The 14833-nt window shown below is 47.4% G+C and overlaps 1 protein-coding gene across 4 annotated transcripts in view; it reads left to right on the top strand.

The window, feature by feature from the left end:
* The window catches only part of DAB1 (DAB adaptor protein 1), a 204385-nt gene that overhangs the window by 96003 nt on the left and 93549 nt on the right, over window positions 1–14833 (top strand). For all 4 annotated transcript variants that reach the window (XM_044430243.1, XM_044430242.1, XM_044430241.1 and 1 more), the window contains exon 3: window positions 9497–9595. In XM_044430243.1, the coding sequence (XP_044286178.1) occupies window positions 9497–9595 (99 nt within the window). The remainder of the gene's footprint in view (window positions 1–9496; window positions 9596–14833) is intronic.

Here is a 14833-nt window from a genome sequence, read left to right as displayed (position 1 = left end):
GATGTGCTGGAGAACAAACCCAGAACGTTGCCACTCTCTTGGCATGTGTAGCCTGTGGCAGAGAGCCTGAGAGATAGCCAAGGAAAGGGTTGGCAGTTTCTAGTTGCTAATTTGCCTCCTGGCTCATTGTGGTACATCCAGCCTGGCCATCACATGCATCAGAAAGAGACAAGTCAGACGGAGTGCACTGGCCCCCTATTCCTATGCATGGAATAGAAACATAGAAACAGAGCGAGTCAGAAGGGGCCTCCCGGGCCATCTAGTCTGACCTCCGGCACCAGCCAGCTCCGCTCACGACATGCCCACCATGTGGACGTCCAGCCTATCCTTGAACACCCGCACCGATGGGGCCTCAACGACCACTCGTGGAAGCCCATTCCACACCCTCGGCTTCCTGACTGCCAGGAAGTGCTTCCTGGCATCCAAATGGAACCTTGGCTCCCTGAGCTTTGCTCCACTGGAGCGCATCTTGCCTTCCTCTGCAGGGGAGAACAGGTCTCTACCCTTCTCCATGTGACATCCCCTATATATCGCCAACATATCCCCTCTGACTTTCCTCTTCTCCAGGTTGAAGAGACCCAGTTCCCTCAGTCTCGCCTCATACGGCATCCCCTGCAAACCGGCCACCAACCTTGTGGCCCTGCGCTGCACTGACTCCAACCTAGCTATATCCTTTCTGTAATGAGGGGCCCAAAACTGAGCACAGTACTCCAGTTGCGGGCGCACCAGAGTCGTGTAGAGTGGTAGTAATACCTCTCTTGATCTAGAAGCCACACTTCTGGCTATGCAACCAAGGATGGTGTTTGCCCTCTTGACCACCGCATCACACTGCTGACTCATGTTTAGTCTGCAGTCAACCAGTACCCCGAGGTCCCTTTCACAAGTGCTGCTCTCCAGCCACTTATCACCTAACCTGTACTTATGACAGCTATTCCTATGCCCCAAGTGCAAGACCTTACACTTATCTACATTGAATGCCATCCTGTTGTCGCCTGCCCACTTCCATAGTCTGTCCAGATCCTTTTGGATCTGGAGTACCTGCTCCTCAGTTGTGGCCACTGCTCCAGTTTTAGTGTCGTCTGCAAATTTGATCAGCAGACTGTTCACCCCTTCTTCCATGTCGTTAATGAAAAGATTAAACAGGATCGGCCCCAGGACAGAGCCCTGGGGGACCCCGCTTGTCACTGGCTGCCATCCCGATGATTCCTCGCTAATGGTTACTTTCTGCTTTCGGTCAGTCAACCATGCCCTAATCCACTGGAAAGTACTTTGGTGTATCCCAAAGCTCCTCAGTTTTTCCACCAGGATATCATGGGGCACTTTGTCAAAGGCCTTGCTGAAATCCAGATATACCACATCCACTGCATCCCTTCCATCTAGCCATCTTGAAACCTTGTCATAGAATTCCACAAGGTTTGTCTGGCAGGACCTGTTTTTGCGGAAGCCGTGTTGTGTGGCTGTCAGCCTCCCTTCCCTATCTAGCATCACTAGATCTCTCTCTATTATGAGCCTTTCCATTGTTTTTCCTACAATGGACATAAGGGTAACTGGTCTATAATTTCCCCTGTCCTTTCTACTACCCTTTTTGAAACTTGGGACCCTTTCTCTTCCAATTTACATGCTGAAAGAAGCCCTTTTTGTTGCTCTTGATATTCTTGGCAAGTCTCAGCTCGTAATCAGCCTTAGCCTTGCGAAGAATCCTTCTGCAATGGGCCTCCTCCTCCCGGTATACCCTTTTGTCTATTTCCCCCAGTACCCATTTCCTATAGAGGTTCCTCTTTCGTCTAATCCCTCTAACCACCTCCTTTCGCATCCATGGCAGCACTCTCCTCCGCCTCCCCACCTTACTGACTAGAGGTATCGTCAAGGCTTGCGCCTCCCTTTTGAGTGCTATCCACCCCTCCTCAACTCACTTACCTTCCAGTAACCTATCCCAGGAGACTTTCCTCAGTCTGGCCTTCAGTTGGCCAAAGTTGGCCCTCTTGAAGTCCCAGCTTCTAGTGCTCGACCTGCTGCACGTCCCCAGTCCCCTGATCTCAAAGCAAAGGATGGAGTGATCACTCGCATCCAGAGCTCCCCTGATCTGTACCCAATCTATCAGCTCCTCCCTGTTGGTCAAGACCAAGTCAAGGATGTTTCCCACCCTCTTCACCTCTCGGACACTCTGTGTGAAAAACCCTCCCTCTATAGCTTCTAGGAAGCGACATGACCTGGCTGTCACCGCCGAGTGAGTGTCCCAACTAATATCCGGGAGATTGAAATCTCCCATAATTACTGTGTCTCTCCCCTGAGATATTCTTAGAATCTGGTCTGTCAGGAAATCATCCAGGGTCTCAAGTTGACCTGGAGAGCGATAACATACCCCCACTGTCAAGTCTCTTTCCCTGTCAAAACCCCTAAGTTTCACCCAGACTGCCTCTACCGAATCCCCATCTGTGCTGCATTCTATCTCACTGCATCCTATCCCTTCCCTGATGTATGAAGCCACGCCCCCACCTCTCTTTCCCTTCCTGTCCTTTCTAAAAAGGTGATACCCTTCTATGTTCACATTCCAGACTTGCCTTTCATCCCACCAAGTTTCTGTGATTCCCACCAGATCATACCCTCCTATTCCCAGGAGAGCGTCAAGCTCTTCCTGCTTATTACCCATGCTCCTAGTATTGGTGTACATGCACCTCAACTCCTTCCCACCGCTTCCTTTCCCTGGAGTTCCCAGCCTCCTCCTTCCTCCCATCCTGCCCAACTGGCCCATCTCTGTAGGAGTCCTGTCAGTCCCTGCAGTATCTCTAAAACCCTGCTCCCAGAGCCCTGATCCTCCCCCCACACTTGTCCAGTGCAGACACGTTACTTGGGGGCCTGACCCCCCCCCCGGCTCAGTTTAAAGTCTTCCAGACGAAGCTCGCTAGAGCATCTCCAAAGGACCTTTTCCCCATCCTCGTGAGGTGTAACCCGTCCCTTGCCAGAAGTCCATTGGCAAGAAAACGAGTGCCGTGGTTGAGGAACCCAAAGCGTTCCTTCTGGCACCACGCCCTAAGCCAGTCGTTCACCTCGGAGGCCCGAGGGCAAGTGTATCCCTGCTTCTCCTGGGGGAGAAGGGCGAACATGTCGCAGCTCTCGCAGCGGACAGCAACACCCATGACTCCCACCAAGGCCATCTCCTGGTCTGCCATCGGTATCCCTCCCGAGACCTTACCGTGGTCCCCTGCCTTGTCTGTCCTGCAGTTCCTCTCACTCGCCCAGTTCTCCCAGACCAAAACCCATACACACACAAGGATAAAATAAACTTAAATTGGAAGAAAAACAAAGCAAAGCACAGCACAGCACAAACAAAACAAGCAAACTAACAAACCTCTGTGTCTCAGGGAAGGGAGTCTCCGGACAGCCCGGGCCGCAGCTAAGGGACGGAGACAAGGGATGATGCCTTATCAGTCCCTCCGGCCGGTGGCCCCGCCTGTCCGCTTCCTCCTGGCCCCTCTAGCCTCTCTGGCCCCGCCCCCTTCCTCTCCGCTGCTCCTTCCCTCCACTCCCCTGCCCAGCTCCTACCTTGCCTTCGCCAATCCCCTGGCCACTCAGCGCTCTCTCCCAGCCTCTGCCTCTGCTGCTCTGCCAAGAGGCCAGAGCCAAAAGGATTGCCTCCATTAAGTTGAGCATCTCTATTTTATGTATGACTGGAGAAAATACTTTTGAAAATAAATGTACAATGTGAAGTCTTTTAAGCATGAGGCATTGTACTCCTTCACCTGTGTATTCACACTGAGTCTTATTTCTTTTGAATCCCATGCGAAATTGCTTGATTGTCTTTGGCTGTTTCCTGGTGAATGTTTGCAGGTTGGTTTATATACAGAATCAAAACGTTTTGCTACACATTCCATTCTTCTTACTCCTTTTCCTTTACTTCAATCATTTGCTTCCATGTTCATAGATAAAGCAGTATGTACCATCACACTGCCAGCCACATTTCCTGGCATGCAAAGTGCCCCAGCCCTCCCACTAGGTTAAGAAACAAACACAGTCCAAAAGAATCCGTTAGCACGTTGGGACTGAGATCAACCTCTGCCTTGTATGCAGCCTTTTCAGCACCTTACCTATCTTCTGACACACCTTCCATGGCAGCCATGCTGCAGTGGTATCCTAGGCAGTTCATCCAGTTTCTGAATGTGCCTGTGACCCAAAAACTTTGCCGATCCTTGCAATAATGTTTGGTGGTCTTCTGAATGGGAAAACTATGGTTTGCATGAGGCTCCAAGCCATGGCTGTTAATCACAGATCAATCCTGCTTTTGAGGGCATATGCAAGCCATAGTTTTCCTTTTCAAATGTGTTGCAGAAACCTTGGTCTCCATAAAAGTGGAAATTACTTATTAAAGAGGGCACCCTCATTTTAAGAACTCTTCGATCTTAAAAACCGGCTTAAAAAAACAAAAGAGAAGGTTCTGGAAAGGAATTTTGAGCATTGGAGATTGGTGACTCCAGTGTCAGCACAGTAGTATGTCCTCTTCAGGTTGCAGTCAGAGCTTTTAAAGAGGCAAACATAAAACATATTTGGGTGAAGAATTTAGCACTGTGCATAGCTCCTTTAAAGTTCAGCCTAAAGTTCACTGATGTTGGAACCACCAGCCTCCACTGATTCTTATGAAGTAAGGTCCCAGTAGCATCTTGAGGTTTTTAAGCATCATGTGCCGTGACACAGCTCTAGTCCTAATCAAATGTCACACATTTGTTATTTAATTTTAGGTTCCATCTGCCAACAAGTGGTTTGGAGCCTTCTTGCTATTATTCAGGCTAGACTGGCCTCTTTATCTCTTCTCCTAGAGTAGTGATGGCAAACCTTTTAGAGACCAAGTGTCCAAACTGCAACCCAAAACCCACTTATTTGTCGCAAAGTGCCAACACTGCAATAAAACCTGAATACTGAGGTTTTAGTTTAGAAATAACTCACAGCCAGTCCGAGCAATTATATATCCTTGGCAGCACACTGACCGGCCATGAGAAAGCTTGGACGAGTCGCAGCTAATGAGTCACGGCTTGTGATGACATTGCCTGGCACCACTACTCCGAGCATGCACATGACCCCTGTGTACTCTGATATCCAATGCTCGGCTGCTGGGGCGATGCTGGGACGACTTGGCTCGTGTGCCGACAGAGGGGGCTCTGCAGCCCACTGTGGCACGCATGCCAGAGGTTCACCACCACTGTCTTAGAGTATCTCTATTTCCATATCTCCTCGAAGAGATTAAATTCCTGCTAGCATATCTGAGAGACTTTCCTGTATAACTGTATGAGGTTACTAGAACCAGAAGAAACAGGTGGTACCACAAATTCCAGTTGCTCTCACTCTATAGGTTTTTGCCATAATGACATTACTTCTCTTTTATTATTAATGTCCTTCCACTGAAGCTTTACCTTCACTATGTTGTGTACCATATTGATTGGGTTCCATCCAAGATGGTCCTTGCCCTAGTGGTCTGCATGTGGGATGCAGAATCTGACATAAATATTTCAAAGAGCAACTTTGAGCACTGAGATGGATAAACCTGCAACTTTTCTTTGTATGAAAATGGACAATCCATAGGGGTACAGTACATGTGCATGCACATAAACAGAACAGTTCAGAAACATGCATTAAGTGACAGTTGCCTATTACTCTGTGAAAATGTGTGGTCTCTCACAGAGCCTGGGCTGATGGTCATTAGACTGTCAGAACACTTGTCTAAACTGCTTCTTCCCTGCTGTCCAAGTCAGTGTTACGAAGTGGCTAGATTATTGGACGTAAATTACAGTTCTTTGTTCGGCCCCCTGTTCACTTGCAAAGCTAGCTGGGTGACCTTGGCCCATCACTGTTTCTCAGCCTGACTGACTGTACAGGATTCTTACATAAATCGTGTGTGCCACCCCGAGCTCCTAGAAGAAAGGGCAAGAGTTAAATAATATAATAAAATAGATGAAGAGGAAGCATGCAATGGGGGTGGAGTATTCAATGCGGAGTACACATTTCAGATGTTGCCTTGAGCTTAAAATAACACACGAATAGCTGAATGTCCCAGGGGAGCACAAGCAACTAATTGAAAGTGCAAAACAGCCTGATTTAGGGCAGTGGATTGGAGAGCTACTTTCAATCCTTCAGTTGGTGCAGAATAGAGCTGCCAGGCTGCTGATGGGGACTGGGCGTTGTTCTCATATAACCCCAGTTCTCCGTCAGCTCCACTGGCTCCCGATTGAAGTCCGGGCCCAGTTCAAGGTGTTGGTTATGACCTATAAAGCCCTCAACGGCTTGGGCCCTGGGTATCTAAAGGAACGCTTGTGTCCATATATGCCCTTCCGCCCCTTGAGATCAGCAACAGATGCCCTTCTCCGGGAACCCTCTGTGAATGATATTAGGAGGGAGGGCCTTCTCTGCAGTGGTGCCCCACCTATGGAATGCGCTCCCCAGAGAGGTCTGCCTGGCGCCGTCATTATTTGTTTTTCGGCGCCAGGCTAAGACCTTTTTATTTAAAACTTATTTTAAGTGTTAATTTATTATGTAGGATTTTAAAAAAATTAAGGCAAGATGCACCGGGTTTTAATATTTTTAGTGTATAATTTTTGTATGTTTTTGTTTTTGTTGTGAGCCGCCCCGAGGCTTTGTTGCGATGGGGGCGGCATAGAAATGTTTTAAATAAATAAATCCCAGTTCCATTAATTTGTAAGCAGTATGCATCACAGTCTGAAAATGTTATTTCCTTGGATAGACACCAAAATATTGATGAATACAAATAAAACCTATATATCTAAATAGGCTCTTCTTGTCACTTTCATATTACAACGAATTACTGGAAGGACACACTCCAAATATCTGTTTCCATGGTACCAAGCACAATGCATTCGGAAAATATAGCTTCCACCTGTGTAATACTCATGCAAGACTTGCATGTATTAAATCTCATTTCCTAAACATAAACAGTTAGTAATAAAATGCAGAATGAATGTGCAAGTGGAAGCAAAGCATGTTCTGTACAATATGTTTCCACAGAATTTTATTGTAGAGACTCGGCCTTTGTATATTTCAACTCCCCAGCTCCAAGCTCCCCATTTTTCTTTTACAACCCTAAGTCTTCCCATCCCGTCAGTCACCACAGAGTCTCTTTCTCTGTAGGACTTCCTCCCATTCTTCAGTCCACCAATGCAACCGTTTCCACCCTGGGGCATTTGATCCAAGCTAAATTGGCAACTCTTCCTTCCTTCACAGAAGCTGGGCTGCAAGCATTCTGCAAGCTGACCAATTGCTACTCTTTGCACTGGGTTGCAGAAATGCAGTCTCTTCATGAACTCTCCGAACCTCCCGGCCTAAACATCTAACTCAGTGTATACAAATAGCAGATTGTGTGGTAAAACTGGATGGTACTACTTCATATTATAGATGGGGCAGTCACATGTCTGAAAGCTTCCTCTTGGAAAAAGGATGCCTGCAAGTTCTAGATAGATACAGCTTTCTGTTTTGCTTTCTTCAGTGTCTGCTTTTTTCAAGGATAAATTTAGTCCATCCTATTCCATATCAGTTGGTCATCCCACAAGAAAAGGTGAATACATTTTGTATGCATTGTTCCACATTGTGTGCATTTCTGTGCAAGTTTTTTTTTAATTGGAGAAACATCACAAAATTTTGAGAAGTGCAAAATTAACTTGGGAAATATAAAATAGGACAAATCATGTTAAAATAATGAACAAAATGAAATGTCTCTCCATGTGTAGCACATGCTCCATGTGTAGCATGGAAAGAAAGCTAATATATCAGCAGCAAAGAACCTAGACTGCAACCTTTTTTCTGACACCTAGTTTTTATATGTATACAGTATTAAATCATGTGATGGTCCCACATGTTGTGCCAAGTGATACAGTCTAGTAAGTACTTAACAATAGTACTTCATTTAAAACTAGCTTTAAAAAATCATGAGATGGACCAGGCCAAGTCTGACAACATTCACACCCAGCACCCGTCCCTGCTCCAGCTCCAAGTTTTGAAGACCCTTGAGCAAGATACAAGTGCAGTCAAGCCCCCTTTCTCATCACCATTGACACCAGCTCATGTTGCTGCTTCTCCACTTTCCTGTCATCACGATCACTTTTGTGCCAGGCAGAACCAGTGCGTTAGTAGGTCTCTGCTGCTGCTCGGTGCCCCCACTGTCCCCTGAGTCAGAGCGAGAGGCAGGGGGACAAGTAAGACGCCATACCCAAGTTCAGGAGCAAGCTGTTTTCAGTGGGGCCCTGCTGGGACGTGGCCCATGCCAGCTGCCTGCTCTCACTGGCCCTGCTCAGCATCATTACTATTATTTCAACTGTCTGTCTGTTTGGCAAAAAGGAAGGTCAGGGACACAAACTGATTAGGGCATGCTAATAAATTGATTTTTTTTAATTAAAAGGTTATATTTTGGGAACCATTATGAATGGATAAGCTTGGAGGCCTTAATTTGGATGTTGAGAACCAGTGGGACAATAATTTGATTATTCTAGTTCTATCGGTGTGTAGTTATATGTGAATTTGATTCTTAAAAATTAAAAAAAAGACTTATAATACTTATGAAGGAAAAATAAAAGCTCAAGACAGAGAATGTGGATCCTCTGGATTTTCTACTTCCTCACCAGGATGCAGATTTCATTCATTTTGCCTTCAGAATGAAACATTGCGCCTGCTGTGTTCCAAGAAGCAACAGCGAGGAAAGTGGGATCTGCTGCAAGTCGTCAGCCCACCAGAGCAGCAGGATTTGATTGCAGCAAAATCAGTGGGTTTTGTTAAAATGTGAATGATGTAGCTCATAGCAGGAGGGCCTTTCATTTTTGTAAGGTATTTAAAATGGATCAGCAAACGGAAGCCAGAACTGAGCCAAGGTTTTTCAGAATACTTCTCCCAACCGTGTCACCAGGAAAATAAAGCCACTTTGCAGAATGTTTGCAGAATGTTTCCAAATATTTAATATTTTCCATCACTTTCTTTTGTGGGTATCCATTTTCCATATACAGTGACCCATACAGTCTAGGGCACTCTGGACAATTCACAGTTGTGGTCAGGCTGCCAGCAAAATTGCTACAATTATTTCACTTGTGTCTGTAGGGGTTGAGTGATTGGGCCATGTACAAAAGAAGCCATGTACTACTAAAGATGAGCCCCATTTCTGAGAAACTGCTAGACTTTTTTTTCCCTGGAGAAATAAGATGAATTAATTCTCCAAATTTCTTTAGCTACAGATAGAGTGAAAAATTTTAAGAGGGTATTTGTGTGTTACCCTGACCAGTATTTAACCCATCCTATACAGGTTTCTACAGAAGTAACACTTCATTCAATGGATCTTACTTCCAAAAGGTTTATAAATAGAATGATATATTGTGCCAAAGTGGTATCTAAGGTCAATTGAAAACTGTCAGTATTCAGTTCTCTTCAGAATGACGGTTCCCTCCATACCAGGGTGGGCAAACCAGAAGTGGAACGATATTGAATCTGAACCAGTTTTTTTTTCTTCCAACAGGGAATTGTTGCTGCAGCTCGTTCAAAAGGAGAACACAAGCAGAAAATATTTCTAACCATTTCCTTTGGAGGGATCAAAATTTTTGATGAGAAGACAGGAGTAAGTAAAATAATGGCATGGCACTACAACAAGTAACTCTCTCGGTAATGGGATTGGTAAATGCTTCTCCTGAAAGTGCAGTAATACCTGATAGAAAGTCTCAACAGACAACTTACTTCATACATAGCTCCTGTAAGAGCCTGCATTAACTAAGGCACAGTTCTTGCTGTTTCATGTGAAGGTGCAGCAAGAAACTTCAGAATTGCTCAATGGAATTACGAAAACATCTGGCTTGGGCTCTGGAGTACTCCAGCCATGACAAACTGGTGGCTTTTGGATGTCTTGGACTACAATTCCCAGCATTCTTGACTACAACTGAGGGGTTCTAGATTTCAAAAGATGAGTGGGGCATCAGGTTAATCAAGGAAGATATAAACTGTTGTAAGAACTACATGGAATGGGGAAGGATGAGGCCAAACTAGACATGAAAATTGTTGTGGGAATACTATTTCCACACTTGCTCTTGTTATGCTAATAGCAGGTGCAGTAAAGCTAGAACAACCTTGAGAACATAAGCGGGCAAGATATTTTTTCCTCCCCCTGCTGCTGTTTCAACAAATAATCTTTTGTTGATTATTTTACCTTTATAGTAAATTATCTGCTAATTATTTAAAGGACCCTCTAAGTGCCTTTAAATTATAGGGAGCTTTTACCTGGCCTGGAAAAGTCAGGTTTTTTTCCCTGCATCCCACGGTAATTAAATTACTCACTACTCACACTTCCATGTGGCTGCTATTCGCCTAGCAAAAATATGTGGTGATTGTATTCCAAGATTACGATGAAGTCTAGTATGTTCCTTCTTTTAAAAAAATGTTGGCCAGACCTTTCTTAGAGGCTGGGCATTCTAAGGTGGAAGCCCTGATCCCAAAACCTAGATGTATCAGGATCAGCTTTACTTACTAATGGAAGTATGGTTAGTAATGGAAAACTATTCCAAACATATTCAGGGTCACCACAATATTTAATGTGACAGCGATGGAATTAAGGTTGTTTCCCAGTCCGAAAAGTCCTGTCTCACTAAGAGACTCTTTGAGAATGCCAAATAAGCATGTAGACAGGAGACTTTGTTTACCTGGAGTTCCAAAGGGCTTTTGATAAAGTGCTTCACCAAAGGTTCTTGAGCAAACTAAGCAGTTGTGGAATAAAAAGCATGTGTGCATGGAAACAGGGTAGGTGGGTGGGTTCGTTCTGTTGTGAATCACTAACTGGTTAAAGGGTAGAAGACTTAGAGTGGGTATTAATGGCAATTTCTCCCAGTGAAGAGTCCTAACCAGTGGAGTCCCTCAAGGTTCTATATTAGGAAAGCTGTTCAGGACTATCTGCTTCAAAGAAACTGTTGTTTTGGATTTGCCTGTTGGGAACTTAAGCTACCACTTCACTACCAAAGAAAGTAAGAGACACTTAGAACATTATTCTAAGTTGTGTGTGGAGTCTGATACTTAGCTTGCAGAAGCAAGACAGGTTTTGGCCCCTTGGTAACATGTAATGGCATGTTTCTCCATGCTATGTGAGGCATGATTGTTTCTGTCTCTCTATGCATGGCAAAAGGAGTTTGTCCCTTCAGAGAATGGTAAGGAAAAAGGCTGAATATCTGTATTTGAGGGCTTTGAGAAGAAATCTGCTGCATGGTGGTTGAGCTAGAAAACGCTGCAGCTTCTGTGTGGTAAATAATTCTCCATACCTGATGTAACATATAGCCAGTACCTATCAGCCTCTCTGAACTTGTCTTATTTTGTAAAGACAGCCATAAATCAAAGGACTCATTGCCTAAGAATTAACTTCCTGTTCCCATGGTCTGTTACACTGAGTGAGATGGACTTGAACACATGACAGTATACAAATTTACTGAATATACAAGATATATATGAGATACTGCTTTTTGGATCTGGCCTCTTGGCAGAGCAGCAGAGGCAGAGGCTGGGAGAGAGCACGGAGTGGCCAGGGGACTGGCGAAGGCAAGGCAGAAGCTGGGCAGGGGAGCAGAGGGCAGGAGCAGTGGGGAGGAAGGGGGCGGGGCCAGAGAGGCTAGAGGGGCCAGGAGGGAGCGGACAGGTGGGGCCACCGGCCTGAGGGACTGATAAGGCCGCGCTCAGCCACTGCAAGCCCTTTTGGCTCTGGCCTCTTGGCAGAGCAGCAGAAGCACAGGCTGGGAGCAAGTGCTGACTGGCCAGGGGACTGGTGAAGGCAAAGTAGGAGCTGGGCAGCAGAGCAGAGGGCCAGGAGCAGCAGAGAGGAAGGATGTCGTCCCTTGTCTGCGTCCCTTGGCTGGGGCCCTGGCTATCCAAAGACTCTCTTCCCTGAGACAGAGGTTTAATTGTTTGTTTGTTTTTGTTTGCACTGTGCTATGCTTTGTTTTTCTTCCAATTTAAGTTTATTTTATCCTTGTGTGTGTGTGCAAGTGGGTTTTTGTCTGGGAGAACTGGGCGAGTGAGAGGAACTGCAGGACAGACAAGGCAGGGGACCATGGTAAGGTCTCGGAAGGGATACCGATGGCAGACCAGGAGATGGCCTTGGTGGGAGTCATGGGTGTTGCTGTCCGCTGTGACAGCTGCAACATGTTTGCCCTTCTCCCCCAGGAGAGGCAGGGATACACTTGCCCTCGGTGCAAGTTGGTGACCCTGCCAGAAGAGGAGGTGAGGTGCCTGAGGGCCGAGAGAGCTCTCCAGGCCCCACCGGAGCAGCCCCCCTCTGGACAGAGGGTTGAGGGAGAGACCACGGGAGGAGCAGCTGCGGAAACATGGAGGCATGTCACCCACAGGAGGAGGAGGCCAGCACTGCCTCCTCCTTCTCCTGGCACAAATCTGGAGCTGGGAAACAGGTTCTCTCCACCTGGGGAGGCTGGGGCTGATGAGGCCTCAGGGGACCAGCAGGACCCCCAGCCTGGGATGTCAGGCGGCAACGGGGCCGCTGCGGGAGAGGCGAGGGCCAGGGCATGGCTGCCCACCAGTACCGGGAAGGTACGGTGGCGGGTGATTGTTGTTGGGGACTCCCTGCTGAGGGGCAATGAGGCGGCGGTGTGCCTTCCCAACCTGGAGACAAGGGAGGTTTGCTGCCTGCCGGGCGCATGCATCCGGCATGTGAAGGACAGAGTGGAGTGTCTTGTTTGCTCTGGGGGTCACCAGCCGCTCCTGGTGATCCATGTGGGCACAAACGATGTGGCCAGGCAGGGTGTGGTTGGGACCACCAGCGACTTTGAGGCCTTGGGGAAGAAACTCAGGGAGCTGAAGGCCCAAGTGGCCTTCTCATCAATCTTACCTGTCTGGGGATTTGGGCCAGGAAGGGACAGAAGGCCCTCCGAGGTGAACGACTGGCTTAGGGCGTGGTGCCAGAAGGAACGCTTTGGGTTCCTTGACCACAGCACTCATTTTCTTGCCAATGGACTTCTGGCAAGGGACGGGTTACACCTCTCAAGGATGGGGAAAAGGTCCTTTGGAGATGCTCTAGCAAGCTTTGTCCGGAAGACTTTAAACTGAGCCGGGGGGCGGGTTCAGGCCCCCAAGTAATGTGTCTGCACTGGACAAGTGTGGGGGGAGGATCAGGGCTCTGGGAGCAGGGTTTTAGAGATACTGCAGGGACTGACAGGACTCCTACAGAGAGGGGCCAGGTATCAGGGAGGATGGGAGGAAGGAGGAGGCTGGGAACTCCAAGGAAAGGAAGCGGTGGGAAGGAGTTGAGGTGCATGTACACCAGTGCTAGGAGCATGGGTAGTAAGCAGGAAGAGCTTGAAGCTCTCCTGGGAATAGGAGGGTATGATCTGCTGGTAATCACAGAAACTTGGTGGGATGAAAGGCAAGTCTGGAATGTGAACATAGAAGGGTATCACCTTTTTAGAAAGGACAGGAAGGGAGGGAGAGGTGGGGGCGTGGCTTTATATGTCAGGGAAGGGATAGGCTGCAGTGAGATAGAATGCAGCACAGATGGGGATTCGGTAGAGGCAGTCTGGGTGAAAACTGACAGTGAGGGTATGTTATCATCCTCCAGGTCAACTTGAGTCCCTGGATGATGTCCTGACAGACCAGATTCTAAGGATATCTCGAGGGAGAGACACAGTAATTATGGGAGATTTGGGAGACTCACTCCCGGATATTACTTGGGAGACTCACTCGGTGGTGACAGCCAGGTCACGTCGCTTCCTAGAAGCTATAGAGGGAGGATTTATCATACAGAGTGTCCGAGAGGTGACGAGGGGGGGAAACATCCTTGACTTGGTCTTGACCAACAGGGAGGAGCTGATAGATGAAGTACAGATCAGGGGAGCTCTGGATGCGAGTGATCACTCCATCCTTTGCTTTGAGATCAGGGGACTGGGGATGTGCAGCAGGTCGAGCACTAGAAGCTGGGACTTCAAGAGGGCCAACTTTGGCCAACTGAAGGCCAGACTGAGGAAAGTCTCCTGGGATAGGTTACTGGAAGGTAAGCGAGTTGAGGAGGGGTGGATAGCACTCAAAAGGGAGGTTTTGGAGGCACAAGCCTTGACGATACCTCTAGTCAGTAAGGTGGGGAGGCGGAGGAGAGTGCCGCCATGGATGCGAAAGGAGGTGGTTAGAGGGATTAGACGAAAGAGAAACCTCCGTAGGAAATGGGTACTGGGGGAAATAGACAAAAGGGTATACCGGGAGGAGGAGGCCCATTGCAGAAGGATTCTTCGCAAGGCGAAGGCCGATTACGAGCTGAGACTTGCCAAGAATATCAAGAGCAACAAAAAGGGCTTCTTTCAGCATGTAAATTGGAAGAGGAAGGGTCCCAAGTTTCAAAAAGGGTAGTAGAAAGGACAGGGGAAATTATAGGCCAGTTAGCCTTATGTCTATTGTAGGAAAAACAATGGAAAGGCTCATAATAAAGAGAGATCTAGTGATGCTAGATAGGGAAGGGAGGCTGACAGTCACACAACACGGCTTCCGCAAAAACAGGTCCTGCCAGACAAACCTTGTGGAATTCTATGACAAGGTTTCGAGATGGCTAGATGGAAGGGATGCAGTGGATGAGGTATACCTGGATTTCAGCAAGGCCTTTGACAAAGTGCCCCATGATATCCTGGTGGAGAAAGTGAGGAGCTTTGGGATACACCAAAGCACTGTCCGGTGGATTAGGGCATGGTTGACTGACCAAAAGCAGAAGGTAACCATTAGCGGGGAATCATCGGGATGGCGGCCAGTGACAAGCGGGGTCTCCAGGGCTCTGTCCTGGGGCCGATCCTGTTTAATCTTTCATTAACGACATGGAAGAAGGGGTGAACAG

The sequence above is a fragment of the Varanus komodoensis genome, unplaced genomic scaffold, assembly GCF_004798865.1.
Source record: "Varanus komodoensis strain SLA01 unplaced genomic scaffold, ASM479886v1 scaffold20_1, whole genome shotgun sequence".
Taxonomy (NCBI): Eukaryota; Metazoa; Chordata; class Lepidosauria; order Squamata; family Varanidae; genus Varanus; species Varanus komodoensis.
The sequence above is the reverse complement of the archived record's forward strand: the minus strand, read 5'-3'. Positions and strand labels throughout refer to the sequence as shown.